This window comes from Saccostrea cucullata, unplaced genomic scaffold (assembly GCF_032062105.1).
Source record: "Saccostrea cucullata isolate Sc308-1 unplaced genomic scaffold, CSIRO_AGI_Scuc_v1 ctg7329, whole genome shotgun sequence".
Lineage (NCBI taxonomy): Eukaryota > Metazoa > Mollusca > Bivalvia > Ostreida > Ostreidae > Saccostrea > Saccostrea cuccullata.
In genome coordinates this window covers 12,021-31,769 of record NW_026927871.1, presented here as the reverse complement: position 1 = coordinate 31,769, position 19,749 = coordinate 12,021, and the positions used below count along the sequence as shown (strand labels likewise).

General features: G+C 32.3%; 1 protein-coding gene across 1 annotated transcript; it reads left to right on the top strand.

The window, feature by feature from the left end:
* Positions 1-5,535: 5,535 nt before the first annotated feature.
* LOC134275709 (ERC protein 2-like) lies at positions 5,536-19,173 on the top strand. Its single transcript, XM_062757977.1, has 13 exons — positions 5,536-5,582; positions 6,154-6,295; positions 6,570-6,664; positions 6,838-6,984; positions 7,709-7,825; positions 9,158-9,262; positions 13,744-13,806; positions 14,125-14,205; positions 14,483-14,656; positions 16,699-16,900; positions 16,981-17,085; positions 17,240-17,332; positions 17,837-19,173. Exons 1-13 carry the CDS (start codon positions 5,560-5,562, stop codon positions 18,644-18,646), a joined length of 2,157 nt encoding a protein of 718 aa, XP_062613961.1. The 5' UTR covers positions 5,536-5,559; the 3' UTR covers positions 18,647-19,173.
* The last annotated feature ends 576 nt before the right edge of the window (positions 19,174-19,749 follow it).

Here is a 19,749-nt window from a genome sequence, read left to right as displayed (position 1 = left end):
TTCTTTTTTTGCCACTGTCATACCGACATTGTCAGTTGTTCGTACTCATTTGTCACATTACTATAATTATCTAATTTTGTAGCAGATGAAGGACCATTCATGTCACAATATCAAATCTCGTCTAACTAGAAGGCGGTTTTATTTTACAGAGTGTAGACGAAACTTTTATGTTAGATTTTGACGACGTTGACGTATGTCGTGCAGTAGACACATTTAAAGAATTGAGCATAATTACATTTTGGAGAATGGCAGCGAAATTTAAAGAAGTTCGCCTTGATTGGAGCTTCTTGGAATACAATAACAAAGACAATCAAACATCAGATGCACAAAAAGTTTTCTTGTGGCCTGGAGTTTATGAAATAAGATGATAAATTTGTTGTAAAGAAATGCAAATACAGAGATTTACTTATTTTAATTTGTTGATTTGTTTTTGTTTTTAAACCAAAAAAAAAAAAAAAAAAACAAAAAAAAAAAAACAAAACAAAAAACAAAACAAAAAACAAAACAAAATGCCCTATGATTTTACCTTTTTGCTTTTTTATATTGTACCTGTCCTTTGTTTTATATTGTAATTGTTTTCTACGTGTAAAGCGCTTTAGGGTAATTCCATAATTATATAGGGCGCTATATAAAAGTAGAATAATAATAATAATAATAATTTATTTTTGCTATCTGTTTTCGTCCGTCGTCGTACGTTGTCCGTCGTTCGTAAACTTTTGAACATTTTTTGCTTCTTTTCTGGAACCAATGAACCAATTTCAACCAAATTTAATATACAACATCTATGGGTGAAGGGGGGGGGGTGTGTGTGTGTGCAAAAATCGTAATTTTCATGGTCCCGCCCCCCCCCCCGGAGGGGCCTGAAGGGTGGGGCCAAAACCACTAAAATTATGCAATCTTTAAAAATCTTCTTTACTCCTGGACATCATGCAGTCAAATGTTGGCATGATTTTAATCAGCATTGAGTCCTCTACCAAAATTGTGAAATTCATGGCCCCTGGATCAGGGGCTCTGGTTTTAGAATGGGGCTATATAGATCATATGGTAAAAGTGCATTTTTTTTTTGAAAATCTCCTCCTTTGCTCCTGGGTATTAAACAAACTTATAAAGTACATCGTTATGATGACTGAGAGTGCCTCTTTAACAAATGTGAATTTCATGGCCACTGAATTAGGGGTTCCGATGTTAGGGTGGGACTCTATTGATTATGTAGTGAAAATACATAAATTCTTTGAAAATCATCTTTTCTGCTCCTAGGTATTGAACAAACTTAAAATAAGGACATAGTTATGATGAGTGAAAGAGCATCTTTCAAAATTGTGAATTTGATGGCCACAGGGTCAGGGGTTCTGGTGTTAGGGTGGTGCTCTATTGATTATATATTGAAAATGCATAAATTCTTCAAAAATCTTTCTCTTTGCTCCTGGGTATTAAATAAACTAAGTATTTAGTTATAATAAGCAAGAGTGCCTTCACAAAATTTGTGAATTTCATAGCCTCTGGGTCAGAGGTTATGGTATAAAAAAAGGGGGCTCTTTTGAGTGTATAGTAAAATAATTAATTCTCTAAAGTATTCTTCTTTGCTCCTGGGCATTAAACAAATTAAATAACTATATAGTTATGGTGAGCAAAAGTGCTTCTACCAAATTGTGAATTTTGTGGCCTCTGGGTTGGAGGTTTTGGTGTAAGGGGCGGGGCTCTTTTGATTATATAGTGAAAATGCATAAATTTTTCAAAAAATATTTCTCAGCTCCTGGGTATTCAACCAAAGAACTATGTACATAGTTATGATGAGGAAGGATGCTTCTTCCAAAATTGTCAATTTCTTGGCCCCTGGGTCAGGGGTTCTGGTGTAAGGGTGGGGTTCTAATGAATTTTTCGAAAATCGAAAATCTTTTCTATGGCTCCTGGTTATTATGCCAATGATCTCAGTACATATTTATCCGTATGATTTTCACGACTTCGTGGCATAATTGTATGATTGCTGGATTGAAGACGTCATAATCGTGAGTTTGTGTCTCATAGTGCGTGTTTCTTGTCTATGATTTTATTTTTTCTCTCTGTGTGCATTTTTTTTTACCATGTTTTCTTTTATTATTTTATAATACATGTACATTGTATAAGTAATGTAAGAAATATATAATACAACATTACACCTTGAAAGTATCTCGCAAAAAATCAGTCTTAAACTATTTTAATGACCCAAAGTCATGATAGCTGCTAGCTTGTTTTATTTTTAAAAATTTTCTAACAATCTTGTTTAGTATAAGAGTATTGAACAAGAAAATTATTGTCATAGAACAAACTTACAACTATAAAAATATAACAGTGATCCACAAATGATTACATACATTTAGTTTAATTTTGAATTGAAAAGGTACATGTATCTATATATAGAAACAGGTGATTTTCTTTTAAATACTTGAGTCGGCCGATTCCTCGGTTAGGCAACTATGGCTCTTTGTGAAAGTGCTAGGATGTGTCAATCAAACCCATATGAAAATTTAAACTTTCAATAACATTTAGATGAAATAAGATTTTTAATCTATTTTCGCGTGAAATGCTATTACAACATATATGTCGTGATACTTTCCAGAAAATATTAACTTCTATTAAAATTTGTGTCTATGCACCTTTAACAAAATATTGTCATTTGTTTACCTTTTTAGAAGTGGCCAATAAGAAGCAGATTTCCAGACTGGAACTACTTTTTCCTGATATTACTAAGTAACTGATAAGTCTTGGTGGGGACACTAATCAGTTATTGATTAATACCCCAACCTTGTCTAAATGTATTAATTCTACTAGTGCCTGGACATTACCCTTATTTTACATTTTGTGTTTTAATCAGTAGCACATGGGCCCAAGTTTCTGTCAATGTTTCGAAACACATGAGACTTTATTCCCCATTTGTAGCTATCACAGCACCTATATACTCAAAACCTTGGCTATTGTTTTCCTTTCTAAGCTCGGTTTTTGGCAAAATAACCTCGTATCTGTTTTGCAATTTTATACTTTTTATGGCTTTCCACTGCCAACCTCTAAAATTCTAAACACATGTTATTTGTCTATGTATCCTGAATACGTTTTCCTATAGTATTCAGATATCAGTTCTATTCACGTAGAACTCTGACACGATTTTCTCAGAACTTCCATTATATGAATGCAGCAAATGAAATACCAAATGGTAAAACATTCAACACAAAATATTTTAATACACCATCGTATTCCCACCGAAAACCTTAATGTTTCACATGATCGTTAAAATGTCAATATGATGGTACACGGACTTGGATGATAACTGAATAAATACGTTTTTTTCTTCTTCTCTTCTTTCTTTTACCCGTCCTGTAGAATGCATTGAGTTTATGGGAATTTCAACATGTGCTGTATCTTTGATGTTACCTACACAACCTTTTTGAATAACATTTTGTATTTTGTATTGTCCAAAGCTGTTTTTATTGTTGGAACATCTTGGAACATTCTTAAAATAATTTTTAGCCTTTTCTTGAAATAACTACCATGGTTAATTCTCCCGTTTTGATGAACGAGTCTTAAATCGATAGACTTTAAGGATTTCGTCTATAATTAAAAAAAAAAAATAAACCTTCGTGTTTGATAAAGCTGTCTAAATATTTCGTTTTATTACCACTAATATTTTAGGTGGTTCTTTCTTAGAATAATTATCTTATAAAATGTTTTTTGTAAAAGGTCTCCCATATTATACACCATTTGAATTATCGTCAGAAATGCATTTCTTGACCAATTCTGTTGATGTTTTTCTCAATGATATTTGAATAAATACAACAACATATACTGAAAGGAAAAAGAAACGCATGATAAACTTCTGAGGTGAATTAAATTTATTTTTCTTTTAATTTTTTTTAGTATTCCTATCTAACTTTTATAATCATCTTTCAGAAAGATATAACCAAAATCCCATTTGATTTTGTCTAGTAATTCATGAGTTATTGAAGCTCATATGACGATACCCCCCGAAACTGAAAATCGAAAACTCATTATCTTCAATGTCTCTCCCGCGCATCTGTCAGAGCCTTATTTCTTCTTTGCATGGAATTCATCAAAGTATTTATCTTTCAACTTACTTACTTACTTACTTATCCTCTTCGTCCCCGATGGGACATAAGGCTTCAACAAGCTGCCTCCATCTTCCTCTATCCTTTGCCACATACTGTGCCTGCCCCCACGAGTAGCCCATTTTCTCTAACTCTGATGTTATAGTTCTTCTCCATGTTGTTCGTGGTCTACCTCGCTTCCTCTTTCCATATGATGTCCAATGTAATGTTTTGGGTATCCTGCTCTGGGACATTCTCATCATGTGTCCTAACCATCTCATTCTTCTTTGTTTGATTTCTGTTGTTATACTCCTGCTTTTGCTTTTCTTGTGCAGGTCTCTGTTAGAGATCTTGTTTGGCCAGAAGATACGGTGGATTATCTTTCAAACCCTGGCTATATTGGGCATGGGTAACCAAGCCAAAAAATTAGTGAAACGGCGCGCGCATGCGCCAGTGAGAGGAACACAACAGTAAGTTGACCAGCTCAAAAAAAACAAAATTGCAGAATTGTTTTCTTTCTTTTTTGCGTGAATGTAATGATTACAATAGTCTACTGTATAAATGGCGGTTTTTGTGGTAGTAAGGTGGCAATTTAAGAAATGGCAGGACGAATAAACCGCTTGTTTCATGACTGTTTCGCGTTAACGTCATCGTCACGGTTGATTGAAAAAAAATTCCAGGCTTTCTCTGAAACGGGTAACAAGTTTTATGGGGGAAAATTTACAAGAAACTGCCTAGTTACCCGTTGTTGCCATTTTCATTAAATAGGCAATTCGAAAACCAGACCCCACGGAACTTCTGTAAACTGTACCAAGATTGCAAGAAATTCATATCGTCTCTAAATATTGAAAAACGATGTCTATACCTCAGGATGCATCAAATGGTGCAAAAAGATTTGTTGACAAACTCGACATTATCAAATTACACGTATTTTGGACTTTTTAGCGTTTTCCCTACGTACATGACGTCATACTTTTCATGGTTGAGTATTTCTGAACACTGAATTTGGTGCATAGTAACTAAATTTCTCATCCGACCAATTTTCGTAATTTTCGGTCATGCGGTCAAAATATTTTCGAATATTATGCTACCCTGCGTTTCTTTTTCCTTTCAGTATATTTCATGAAAAAGATCTCACGTAGTTGGAATAAAGTATCTACAAAATTATGTTAAAAATTACTTTAAATCGCATTTTAAGCAAAATTGATTCATGAAATAAGCTAGGTACCCTCGTTTCATCCATAAGACATTGTTACTAAACCTTAATCTAAATCTTTAATTTATCTAAAAAGGTATATTTTCGATACAGATTAAAGAGAAACGATGGTAAATTAAGTACAATTATATTTGTTCATGTATAATTTTTAAGTAAACACACACACACCCTCACCCATCCACCCTCACACATAGCACTTTTTTTAAAAATACAATGACTACTCCCTCGATGTAAATACCCATCGGTGTAAGGTTGGCTTGAATCCATATGGCTTGTACCACGAAAAATAGGTATTTTTGATATATATATAATAATAACTACAATTTATACTTATTTTATGTTAAATAATTACAATGGTTAACAGGTTAATTGTAACATATTGATTTGATTTCGTGTTGTTTGCTTGTAGTAAATTATCTACTTTCGTTTTGAAAAACTCCTAACGTTACAGCAATATTCCTTATAATTTATCCAACATATCTTTATCAAAAGTTGATCTCAATTTATTTATGAAATATTATTTAATTATACATGTCTTGTTTGACTGGAAGCATGTTTGAAAAATCTGGTACAAATTTAGATGCCGAAGGGGGGGGGGTGTCATTTATTACCTTAACCTTGTTTATTCTATTATGAAAAGTTTGAAGATGTGTTTCCAGTTTGTTTGAAAAATTAACTTTCATTGTAAGAGAAAAAAGGATGCTTGATTAAAGCTCTCACTACACGGCCAACCATTAAGAAAGCTTTAAAAAATATTTCCTACTTTCACAATCTTATCGATCCGGTTGATAAACCTTCTAAATCTTTGGCTTATTATATACATACAGTTATTTTAGGACAGTAATTTTAATTCATTTAAAGATCAGACCGAGATAGACAATTTCGAAGTTTACAGCATGGATTCAGAAATCTTAAACATAAGACCAGAGAAAATAACTTAACACCTGAAAATGCCGAGCCGATCGTCAAAGAATTAAAGACAGAGTTGGGAAATCTCCTACAGGTATGGGTGTTGTAACAATTTTTTTTCACAAATCTACAGAAAGATAAATAGCCAAAGATCCAAAAACGGATGAAAAACCTAAACTTGTGTATTTTTAAAATGTTTTAAACTGATTCGTATCAGTGACCCTTTTCAAAAAAATTTACGGCTAAGACTACAGTCTTATACTTTTAGTCTTAGTCGTAAGATTTTTTGTGAAAGGTCTTCAGATTTGTATCATAATAAGCAAAAAGAATAGTAATCTTACATTTAGTTTTTCGACAATATTTGACAGGAGGATGGAAGTAAGGAACGTGGGCAGAGAATTTTTGATTTTGAATTGTTTGATAAAGAAAAACATCAGAGCAAGTTGATTGAAACGATTAACAGGTACACATGAAGCCAAATTGAATGTTATTAATCTAAATACCGTCTAAATTTTGTTTATTACAAATCCATTATAGATAAATTAATTATTATATAGAATTAAACACACATTTACATGTTTGCTTGAATTGGGAAAATTCAAGCAAAGACGAAAACTTCAAGATTTTACTTTTCAGCCTTGAAAGTCAGTTGAATGGAGTTGAAAGTGAACTTGGTCAGATGAAGAACGTTGAAAAAGAAGATAAAAAATACATCGCCACCTTAGATTCGCAACTGAAACAGAAGGATAGAGATATGTCTGATTTAAAGGATAAAATAAAACAGTATGGCAGTATTTCAAGGATAAAAAATATTTTAATTTAAATGCACGATTTATCGACGATTTAGATTTTTTTGCCCTTTTAATTGGATATATGTTTTTACGTGTTTTTTTTTTTGTTTTTTGTTTTTTTTGTAGTCCGTTTCTCTGTTTTTCTTTTTGGTTGCAAAAATTTTACCTTGCACTTAACTCTTGAACTGCTATGGCTTTCATATTTCATAAATGTAGTCCTTTTGACTAAACCTTTCGTTAGGTATAAATATTTTTTACCTTAGCTTTGGTGATTCTACTTCTTTTGAAAAACCTCAACCTTATCTTGGAAATTACCTTTAAACAATTGAATGCTAAGGCTTTCTCTTTTTGTGCGTATATTAATTTCCTTTGACAATACCATTTTTAGGGTACAAAACCTTCGACCTCATGACATAAACCTTAGAGTTTCAACTATTTTGAAATAAAAAATTTCCAATGACTTCAAACATTTGGTCCTAGGGCTTTGATATGAAATATTTCAACTTAAAATAGTTAGTCAGGGCAAAAAACATAGCAAATTTACATGCAAATTAGGATGACGTTAGAAAATATTTTGGTCTCGACCATTAAAATTTTGGAAATAATGTTGATAGTGTTTGTTCAAGAAAAATTAATGAAAAATTAAATGGTTTATAAAATGAGTAAGTTACAGAAACTGCATGAAAAGGGGAAATCTTTACAATTTTACTCTCCAGACGTGAAAGTGATTATAAGAGAATTGAAAAAGAAGATAAGGACTACATCAATTCCTTACTATCGCAACTCAGTCAGAGGGATGAAGCTATTTCTGAATTAAAGGATGAAGAGAAAAGGTATAAAAGATTTTTAAGGGATAAGAACTTTTTAACTTTTAAGAGAACTTCTGTAAAATTCTTATCCCTATGTCTGCAATTAAGAGTATGTTAAAAAATATTCTATAGAATGATAGGCTTAATATTTTTTTAATATAAAGGTCTTGATGTCAGTCTTAAAGTATTCCTTAAAAGTAAAATTATTAATATATAAATATAGCCCTTTGATGAGGTCGATCCATAGATATATCAACGTAACAGAAAAGCATTGCGAGGTCGATATGCTTTTCTGTGAAGTCGATATATCTATGGTTCTACCTCATCAAAGGGCTACATTTGTTATATTATTTTTTACATAGATTGACAAAACACAATTTGAAAATAATGGGAACGAGGCACACGTTTTCGTTCTTTAACTTTAAGAGACTACATATCAAAATAAATTAAGCTGTTTGATGTAATTGTGTTTCCTTTATATTGATGGAGTAAATTAGAGGATTTACTTGTTCAAAATACTACATTTATTTGTATCAATTTTTGACAAACATATTCAATATGTTTTAATATAAAGTATATCCCAATTCATGGCTTTGTTATGTTTCATCAATTACAGAACATTAAAAAATATTAATACAAGTTGAAGTATATATTTTTTTCAGAAACTTCAAGTCATACACTGTATTACCTATAATTGTGAAATCAGTACTGTTTTTGTTTTACAGAAAATAATCTCCATTTTAAGAAACATCAAGTCTATATGCATTTCAGATTCTATAAATAGTAACTCAAGTCTACTAGTACTTAATTATGTGATCAAGTTTGAGCCAATCAGAGAATTTGAAATAAATAATAAAAATAATATTAAATATCGATCAAAATTCGTTTAAAACAGGAGACGAAAAAGCAAAAAAAAAAAAGCAAAAAAAAATCTGTGCACTGTAGATCAAAAAGAACGTAAAATGTTAAACCTTATCGAATGAATGCACAAAAGTCATCTTCTTTAAGAATTATGGTAAAAATACAAATAATGAATATTGGAAGACGCATCCCAAGATCGGTGTATGCAATATTAAGTTGTCATCAAAGATTATGTTATGTGATCTCTAGTTCATAAACCTAGAGTTTGGCCACAAGAGTCAGATGTCTGAGAAAATATCGTACCGATAAAATTTTCGAAAGTACAAATACTGAATGTTATTTTTGCCCATCAGATTTCATGTATTTTTACGAATAAAATGATTTATATTCGCCCATCTAATGATTCTATCTTCTGATATCTAAAAATGCTAGTTATGACCGTCTTCGAATGTATTTGCGCAAGAATTTTTAAGCTTTATTTTATTTGTATTAAAGGCTGGAAGAAAAAATAACACAGTTGGTTGAAATAAACGATTCAGACAGAAAACGCTGTGAAGAATTAAAAGGGGAACTGAATACGCTTGAGAAAGAAATTACAAGGTATAAATACTATCTAAAACAAGTTTCAAAAATTGTAATTTTAACTTTATGCGAAATATTTTAAAAATCTTCAACTAAGTGCATAGTCATGATGATGAGGGTACCTTTACCAAATTTTAGAAATTCATGACCCTGGAACATGGGTTTAAGTGTTAAGGTAGGGCTGTGTTGAACCTGTAATGAAAATGCATAATTTCTTTGAAAATCTTTTCTGATCCCTGGAACAGGTAAACAGAATAAAAGCAAAGTATATTTTTACCACATCAGATTTTTGAACATCAGGACCATTTGGTCAAGTTTTCTAGTTCTGGCCAGGGCTCTTATTAATAACAGCCCTGGCCAGAACTAGAACACTTGACCAATAAGTCCTTTTCATTTATCGTATACCCCCACAAACTTTGGGGAGAAGGGGGCTAGAAATCCCTATATCTGTTTATCAGTCTGTTTGCATGTCTCTCTGAATGTCTTAAGACATATTTTATCAGAATTATATGCCATAGTTGTTTGCAAAATGACACCGGTGTGAAAACTTTAATATTCTTTGGATCATGGAATTTTCATGGTTGTACAGTGAAAAGTGTTATGATCCCACCTCTGATGTTTTGGAGGTCCACGTTTGCTCTGCTCCTATTTTGTATTCATTTTGTTTTATGGACTTTTGTTCTTGAATACTGTTCGTTATTTCCATATCCTTCATTTCTCTAGGTTGCTAAGAATAATACAACTTTCTATCTAGTGTTAAAAAGTCCATAAGATTTAGTTCAAGGGATTCAAAGTATTTTTAAACAGATGACAGAGTTTTAAAAAACAGTTAATGTGAATGAAAACCCTTTATTTTTCCTTACGGGAGCATTAATTTTAACAGAACATTTTAGTCTTGAGCTAATTGACTTAAATTGAAAAGTTAAGAGAAAACAATGTTTAAATAGTATACAAAAAATCTAAATGCAAACATGGTTGTATATGTCTTTATTGTTGCAAACAACTCGAAAAAAATATAATTGTTAAATTAAAAGCATGTTGCTATATAGTTTAGCAGATTACGACAATTAAGACATAGTTCAAGAAAGAGTTTCAAGACAAGCCCCCTTCGCCTGTTATAGTCGGATTGTAGGAGAAGGGTACTGGTTTTATCGTACTTTAAGGGGGGCGACTGGGGTTTTATTGTGTGAAAAAACAATAGCGAAACTCTTCATTTTTATACCATATATAACTTACATTACGTTCAGTGTACATGCCTGTTTTGGGAAAACCTATCGTCCAGGTAATTTTGAGGGACTGTCTCAAAATACAGGTACATTTACAATAGGATTATATAGGAAAATGCCAATTTTTAGCACTTTAAAGCAAATTATAAAAATATTACAATCGACTTTTTGTTTAAACAATAAATATTTAATGAGTAATACTTTATTATACAACATATGTAAGAGACACAAAATTCTACCGTCTTGTTACCAGAGGGGGCGTCTCAAAATGCAAAAAAATAACCAATTTTTCTGTTTTTGTAGAGTACTACAAAATATGACGGGCACAATAGATTCACATGAAAACATAATAAAAATAATGGAGATATTCTCAAATTACTGTTTTTAATTTCAATAGCGTATGTTTATTACTTTTTCTTTAATAAAGTAAATTTTTATTACCCCTTTCTTTAAGAGCTTCAGATTAACATAACGTCAAAAACACACTGCAGCAACGTCAGCCTACATATCAATTTCAAAATCGGTTTTAAAAAATCAGTTATATCAAATTGTTATTACATTTTTAGCTCTTCTGAGCCAAAGGCTCAAAGAGCTAATGCTATGGCCATTTGTGCGGTGTGCGGTGTGCGTCGTGCGGTGTGCGTTAACTTTTTAGAATATGGGCCATAACTCAAGAACCCCTTGGCCAATCAGTGTCAAATTTGTCACAGGGTATCCTTGGCCCAAGGGCTACCATTTATACTAAAATAAGGGTTGGAACCCTAAAACAAGGGGAGATAATCAGGAAAACAAAACCAAAAGTACTGGTTGCTAAAAAATCTTCTTCTCCAGAACCACCAGGCAGATTTTCACCAAACTTACATACAAGGATCAGGATATGTTGAAGATTAAAAATTGTTCAAGGCATGACCCTGGGGCAAAGGGCGTGGTCTCAAGGTCACTTTAAAGTTGACCTAAATTTACAATTAATAAAAATGTTTATATTTTGCTTACTATAAGGACTAGGATCATCAAATCTTGTAAGTTGATGCATCTTAGGACTTCACATCATGTTAACTCAAAAGTAGGTCACGGTGACCTACTTTTTTAATTTTGCGGGTATTTGTTTTCAAATTGATTTGAAGGCATATTTTGGACACTTTAAGGCCTATGATCATCAAACTTAGTCCGTTGATGCATCTTGGGTCTTTGAACAACGTCGACTTAAAAGTAGGTCACCATGACCTACTTTTTGAACTTTATGACTTATCCTTTTTAAAACATTTAATCTCATTATTTCAGGCACTGAAAGGGTTAGAATCATCAAATCTTGTAAGTTGCTGCATCTTGGGACCTAAAAACATATTTAAGAAAAAGTAGGTCACTGTGACCTACTTTTAGAATTTTGCAGGCATTTGTTTTCAAATTGTTTTAAAGGCATATTTTGATTACCTTCAAACCTACGATCATCAAACTTGGTCAGGCGATGCATCTTGGGAGTCTGAAAAATGTCAACCAAAATATAGGTCAGGGTGACCTACTTTTGACATTTTATGGCTATATTTAAGTATCTTAGGTATTTATTGGCTTAGAATCATCAAACTTTGTGAGTTGATGCATCTTGGGATTTCGGAGAGTGATGACCAAAAATTAGGTCACAGTGACCTACTTTCGACATTTTATGGCTATATTTAAGTATCTCCGGTACTTATTGGCTTAGTATCATCAAACTTTGTCAGTTGATGCATCTTGGGTTTTCGGAGAATTTCGACCAAAAAGTAGGTCACGGTGACCTACTTTTGACATTTTATGGCTATATTTATGTATCTCTAGTACTAATTGGTTTAAAATCATCATACTTTGTCAGTTGATGCATCTTGGGTTTTCGGAGAAGTTCGACCAAAAAAGTAGGTCATGGTGACCTACTTTTGAATATCTCAGGTATTTATTGGTTTAGAATTATCAAACTTTGTCAGCAGATGCATCGTGGGACTCTAAAAAATATCAGCCAAAATGTAGGTCACGATGACCTACTTATGACATTTTATGGCTATATTTAAGTATTCTCCGATACTTATTGGCTTAGAATCATCAAACTTTGTCAGTTGATGCATCTTGGGTTTTCGGAGAATTTCGACCAAAAAATAGGTCACAGTGACCTACTTTCGACATTTTATGGCTATATTTAAGTATCTCTAGTACTTAAGTACTTAGAATCATCATACTTTATCAGTTGATGCATCTTGGGTTTTCGGAGAATGTTGACCAAAGAGTAGGTCACAGTGACCTACTTTTGAATATCTCAGGTATTTATTGGCTTAGAATTATCAAACTTAGTCAGCAGATGCATCTTGTCGACTAAAATGTAGGTCAGGATGACCTACTTTCGACATTTTATGGCTATATTTAATTATCTTAGGTATTTATTGGCTTAGAATAATAAAACTATGTCAGTTGATGCATTTTGTGTTTTCCAAGAATGTAGACCAAAAAGTAGTCCTAACTGGCTAAGAATCATCAAACTTTGTCAGGTGATGCAACCTGGATCTTAGGATACTTAGGGTTAGAGGCTTCAAATACAAGTGATAGGTTGTACAATTTATCAGAAGAGCGATTCAAGGCCCTTGGGCCTCTTGTTATACCTATAATTTCTTAATTTTGATTAATTTTAATAATTAAGTGAAAAAGGTTGCATTTACACAGTAAATACACTTCATTTCACTATGATGCGCGAAATATTGCGCAATGGAAACTAAAGTCAGCCCCCTGAAAAAAAAAGATTAATCAGAGATGGTTATAAGCAGTTATATGATCGCTAAAAAATTCAGACAATCCAATTTTCCTAGATTTGTTTCTAAAGCAAATTGCTAAATTTTAGCATATTTTAGCATTAATAAACTAAATTTTCAACCCCTCTCATCAAAGAACATGTGAATATAAGAACTTTGTGATTTTTGAAAAAGAAATAAAATGTTATTGTCCAGGCTCGTAAAGATGAGTAAACCAAAGAAAGTCATTGCATTTGGTTTTGAAAAAAAAATCATAGGAATAAAACCTAGCGAACAAAATTATATCATTTATTAAAATGATGATATTGACTGATTTAAAAGACATCACTAATAAAAAAAAAAAAAAGCCTTACTGTTGTATTCTCCGGAGACGCAATGATCTCGCTTTCCAAAAATAAAAAGAGACTGTCAATCAAGAGATAAGGATAATAGAAATTAGAAAATGTTTGAAATGATACTCAAATCGGAAATATACTTTTAAATATATCTTTTAAATATATTTCAGAAAAGACGAAACCATTGATGATTTACAAAAAGGAAATAGGGGACTGATAGCGAAAAGAGAAGAGTGCGTTTTAAATGCTACAAATTCCTTTAAATAAAAATTCAAATATTTTTTACTCATTTTATGTATTTACGCCTTGGTTGATCTCTAACTATCTTTATTATTTTGTAGATTTTCTTTCTTTTTAATATATGTTTTAATGAAACTTGCAAATAAAGGAAAATTAGAATAAATATAAATATTCAAATATTAACGTTTATTACATTTGATTGAAAACTTTTCCTAAATGCTGGTATTGTTTGTACTGTAAAGACAGAGTTTATACAAGTAACTACAACTAGCATCGAGACATCGTTATTTACGAATGATATTAATCTTCAGGTTGTCTGCAGAAATAGAAACCATGAAATCCATTGAAAAGAGACTGGAAAAAGAAAAGAAAGAACTACAGCATCATGTAAAGTATGTAGTAATAGGGCGATATTTTTATATTAAGTCTTTAAGGATGTCTGATAGAAGATAAAAAGTCAAGCAAATATTACTATTATAAAGCTTTGTTCCTAAATATATTCAGACGTTATTTTATTGTTAGAAAATTTGTCAAATATTTGTGCATCTGTATTCTGAACGAAAATATGAAATGTTTGTTGTTTTGTCTTCCTTTTTGTATCATATTTATTCAATAACGGATTTAATTCTAACAACAACAAAAATCAGTAGCTAATTTTATTTTTTAAAGAAAAATGACAGATGAAAACAAGAGACAGGAAGAGGAATTTGCAAGAGCTTATGAAAACCTAAATCATCAGATCACCCATTTAAGTAGAAGTCTTGAGGAACAGAGGAGAACCATCGACAAACTGCAGAAAAATTTGTCAGAAGAGAAAAAAGCAAAGGAAAATGCCTTGAATAGGTAATATTTACATTCAGTGTAATTTTCCATATGAAATCCATTAGAAATCCACGACGTTCAAATTTCTATATTTACATTTGCCAATGTCTTTCCTTATATGACAATACAAAAAAAAAATGAAATTCAATTTTCGATGACATGCAGTCGGTCACATGATCTGACTTTCTTGCGTATGGAAAGCAAACTGCACGAGACAAAAACTAAAAATTTTCTATCTCTGGGTCTTCTCTCCATGATTTTGAAACGTTATTTGTGTGTCTTCTCTCCATGATTTTGAAACGTTATTTGTGTGTATTTTAATTCAGAGAAATGAATACACTTTTTCAAAAAATGGAGAGAAGACCCAGAGACCACGAAAAATGAACTTTTCCCCAAAAAATCCAAATGTGCGAATGTGGTGCTTCTTTGTCCTTTTAAAATCATTTATGTATGTGTAGCGGTGATAGCTCAGTAAGTTGGGATACCTGTTCACTGCACTGGAATAGAAAAGTTTTTGTTCGAGCCTGGCATGGGGCGTTAATTTTTTTTCATGCAAACAACCATTTATTTTGTCAGTTTCGTTTTATGTACTGATGTATTAAAACTTTGAATTAGATAAATTTTGGTTCAGCTTGGTTCTCGAGCGAAATCAATTTTAATCTTCTATTAATGTACATGTACACGTATTATGCATCTATATACATTAATTAAATATTTTAGGTGTTTATTTTTTGTGACACATTACTATGTTATAGTACCCCTTAGGAAAAACGGACAAAAATGTTACAATCTCACACTTTCAAACTAAATAATATTAAAAAAACCTATGGACGTGTTTGTAAAATCTGACCAGCTATGTTCAGTCAACCAAAATCATGGACATTTCAACCATAAATGTTTCGTACAAATGATTCCTGCAGATCACTCGCCAAATGTGCCCATCTTCTTTGTCATTTTTTTTCCTCGCAATGTTTGTGTGCGTTATTAATGCATTGAATTCATATTTTTGGCTGTCTTCGGTCCTATAACACACCTGGCCGTGCAGACATATTGAATACCGCGCGTTAGCGAGGTATGATAATTTGTCGGTATGGCCAGGTGTGTTATAGGACCGAAGACATCCCAAAATATAAATTCAATGCTTATATTTACATTCTCTAACTTTCCTTCTTCATTTATATTGCTTATTTCGTTAATTTTTAATGTGAATTTAGCGCCTTTCAAAACTGACGTGGTTAATAGACGTAAGAGCCGTATGTGACGTCAGATGACGTTTCAAAGTTAAATAACGCAAACAAACATTGCGAGGAAAAAAAGTGAGAAATTAATTTTAAACGCACATTTGTAATATTTTTACGTTAATTTAACGAGATTATAGTTTTTAATTAATTTGAGTCAAAGTATTGTACATTTTGGTGTTCCTAGGTTATAGAAAATGTATATAGTTCATACTGTGTATTCTAACGCGCAGTGACAAGGTTTCGCGTGTGTTATAGAAATTTGAATGTCGTGGATTTCTAATGAATTTCATAAGGAAAAATACACGGAATGTAAATATTTAACTTTGTAACGTCATTTAACGTCATTTGACGTTAAAAACGGCTCTTACATTTATTAACCACGACAGTTTTGAAGGGCGCTAAGATCACATTTAAACTGAACGAAATAAGCAATTATGAAGAAGGAAAATTAGAGAATGTAAATATAAGCATTGAATTAATATTTTTGGATGTCTTCGGTCCTATTACACACCTGGCCGTGCCAACAAATTATCATACCGCGCTAACGCGCTGTATTCAATTTATCGGCACGGCCAGGTGTGTTATAGGACCGAAGACAACCAAAGATATGAATTCAATGCTTAATTTAAAAATTAATATACTGTGTGTGTAAGAGAGAGAGAGGGGGAGCTTTTCTCTTTTTCAAATTATTTTGCGATTCTGAATGTGATTTTTCTAATATTTACCACATTATTGAATTTTCCAAAAGATATCTTGCCTTTCCTGTTTCTTGAATTGTTTATGTCATGTACAAATCCATGATTATATAGGATTTTACTTCAGACTTAGTGCCGCAGCAGCCAATAGACTAAGAGACCAGAATCCTGGAATAACAGACCTTAGTGATCCGAACCGTCCCCTGAAATTGGCTGAGAAGGTGTCAGAGCTGTATGACAACGAATGGACAAACGCTATGGAAAATTTAGAGTCTGAGCTGGATATTGAAGAGGAAAAGGGGATTAAAATTTTATTAAAAATTATTAGAGTGAGTACATTTTCAAATTCTAGGATCAAAATGATGATCTCTATGTATTTTTCTGTTAAAACTTCGTTTAATTTTTACAGGAGGTTTTTGACGCGTGCACTGAGTTTGGAGACAGTCACCTTCAGTCATTCCCTGATATGCTGATTTTACCTGCATATTTTGTACACAAAGAGAAAGACAGGATGGTAACGTCTTATTAAGAATGGCATCAATTAAATACATTTGAGAAAAAGACCTGGTTCCACAATTGTTATTATGTTTTTCTTAGTTTCTACTAGTAGTATGTATTTCAATCTTTCCAATATGTTGGTTCAATATTTTTTCTTTCCAATATTTTAGGTCAATGTCAAGGACCTACCTTCTGAAATGCTTAAACCAATGAAAGATTTTCGAAAATCGCACGCAAAACATGCAATAAACCATTTGCAAAAGGTATGTGAAGAGCAAAGAGCATTCTTTAAACTATATATTGCATAATAATTATGATACTGTTGAAAATACTAAATACTGATTAAATTGAAAAAATTGAAATGCCAATAGGACAAAGATTTTAGGTGTTAATCTTACCTGAACAGTAACGGATTTACCAGAAATAAACCATCATTTGCAATAAAGTTATGATTATGTATTTTGTACTTTAGGTATGAATGGCTTATGTGCTATTACATGAATACATTTTATAAAATGAGGTGTAATTCAGGAATTGAGACTAATTTTTTTTCCCTTGATAAAATACCGGTAATTTCTTATTGTCACCTTTTCCTTTTACATTTTAGAGTAAGTATTTTTAGTGTCACAGAATCTTGAAAATGATATGCAAAGAAATATGTCTGTTTCGTGCTTACACCAAAATTTCCAGGTGTTGTTTTTGATTTGAAAAGTAAAACGTTATATATAACTATGTTTGGCTTTGAAAACTCATTTTCTTCTTTAAAGTTCTTTGCCACTGATGAGGGAAAGTCAAAACTGCAGATAAAGAAAAAAGTATTCAAAACCTGTGAAGAATACATTAATAAGTGCATAGAACTATGCTGGATGATGCGAATTCAAGATCCACCAATTTATATGGAAACAGAATACCCGACAAATTCAGATTTTGACTCAAACAAAATGCGATCGTACACAAAAGCAGGAAAATTCATACATTTTGTTGTATGGCCTACCTTCTTCCTGCATAAGGATGGTCCACTATTGGCAAAAGGGGTAGTGCAAGGGAGCAAAATAGAAATAAAAGATGGAAAAGAAATCAGTAGCGATGAAGAATGCAGTTCATCAAACGCTGACTCTGACGTTGAAGAATTTACTGATGCCCGCTCACGAACCGATTCACAGCCGGGAGATAATCTTAAGAAAACCACCTCTCAGGATGAAGTCAGAGATATACCAGAACCAAATCAGCTAGGAAATAAAGAAATCTCGCAGGAAGGAGATCACGGAGATGGAGCATCAGACGATGGTACGAATGACACAACAGGGGGGACATATGGCACCATCGACATTCCGGAGGAGCAAAATAACACCGACGACAAACCAGGGGAACGAAACAACATCGACAACAAACCTAAAGAAACAAATAATACTGACGACAAACCAGAAGCAAATAACGATACGCATATTAACCAATCAAAACCGCCAGGAAGTGAAGCAAATGATGAAAAGAAAGCAGCTAATTCAGACGACACGAATGGAAAAGACGGAGGTGAAAGGGCTGCTGAGCAGAAAGACGATGACGAAACACAGTCATAGAATGGAGTCAGATGTATCAGTGACTTACTACGCCGAAATTATACCTTGTATCTTTGTACCTTATACTTAAAGCAAATATTTTATTTACCAAAGCATAGCTTGTATCTTCTTGATTTAATTTCGTTGTGAATACTAATTAACTGTTAATTAGAAATTATTTGAGAAGTGATTCCGAGACTGGTAACCAAAAAATTATTTTATTCAATTAATTGACAATCAACACGTTCTACTTAATTGAATATTAGGTATTTACCTTTGAGATTTGACTCCCCAGTGATTCAGAATTACAAGTATACATGTATTTCTTTGTGAATTTAGCATGCCATTCCTTTTCTGTTGATGGTTGTTTTAACTGTATATTGACTTCATTATTTTGCTTTTACGATATATGTGAAAATTCCAATGCTAAGGTTGTAGTATCTTGAATATTTGAATACAATTTTATAATCATATCATTATTATAAAAATAACTCTTTGTATTTTAGAGAATAAAGAGTATAATACTTTTGAAATAAAGAGCATTTGTATAGAATTATTCTATTTTTGAAAAATTGGATACTGAAAAAGCTTAAAAGATCTTTCAGCAAATTTGATATCGCAAAAAAAAGAATTACTATAGATTAAGCCAATTGAGAACAGACGACCTCTCAAAACAAATTTTTTGAAGGCCAACTGAAATTTTGGTAGCTTCTTCCTCAATAACAATAATTCAATCTGAATTTACAAATCTTTTCTTTTAGAAATTATATTGTTTAAATACATTTAGTCTCAGACACTGCATACAATAAATAGATAAATAAATTTCTTACGGGGTCTCGGTTTTAAGGTCTCACCTAAAGGACCGGCAGCCTTCACTTCAAAAAGACGAGTGTCTGGGGAAGGAACAGTTGCTACCTATTTATTTATCGACTTAAGTTGATCTTCGCCGAGATTCGAACTCAGTGCCTTCCGATCACGGAACAAGCGTTCTACCCTAAGCCCCCGATCCTACCTCTGTTATTTCTAGAAGCCCTGTTTATATAAGGTGTTCACAGATTTGTATTGTTTGTTGCTGTGTCTGGGATCAATCACTGTGTTCTCTTCTTTTTATATATTTGAACGAG

Excerpts from the sequence above, each read along its gene's own strand:
- LOC134275709 (XM_062757977.1), top strand. The coding sequence starts at position 5,560 with ATGGCTTGTACCACGAAAAATAG. Across the intron at positions 5,583-6,153 it reads GCTTGTACCACGAAAAATAG|ATCAGACCGAGATAGACAAT; the intron begins GTATTTTTGATA and ends ATTCATTTAAAG. Across the intron at positions 14,657-16,698 it reads AAGGAAAATGCCTTGAATAG|ACTTAGTGCCGCAGCAGCCA; the intron begins GTAATATTTACA and ends ATTTTACTTCAG.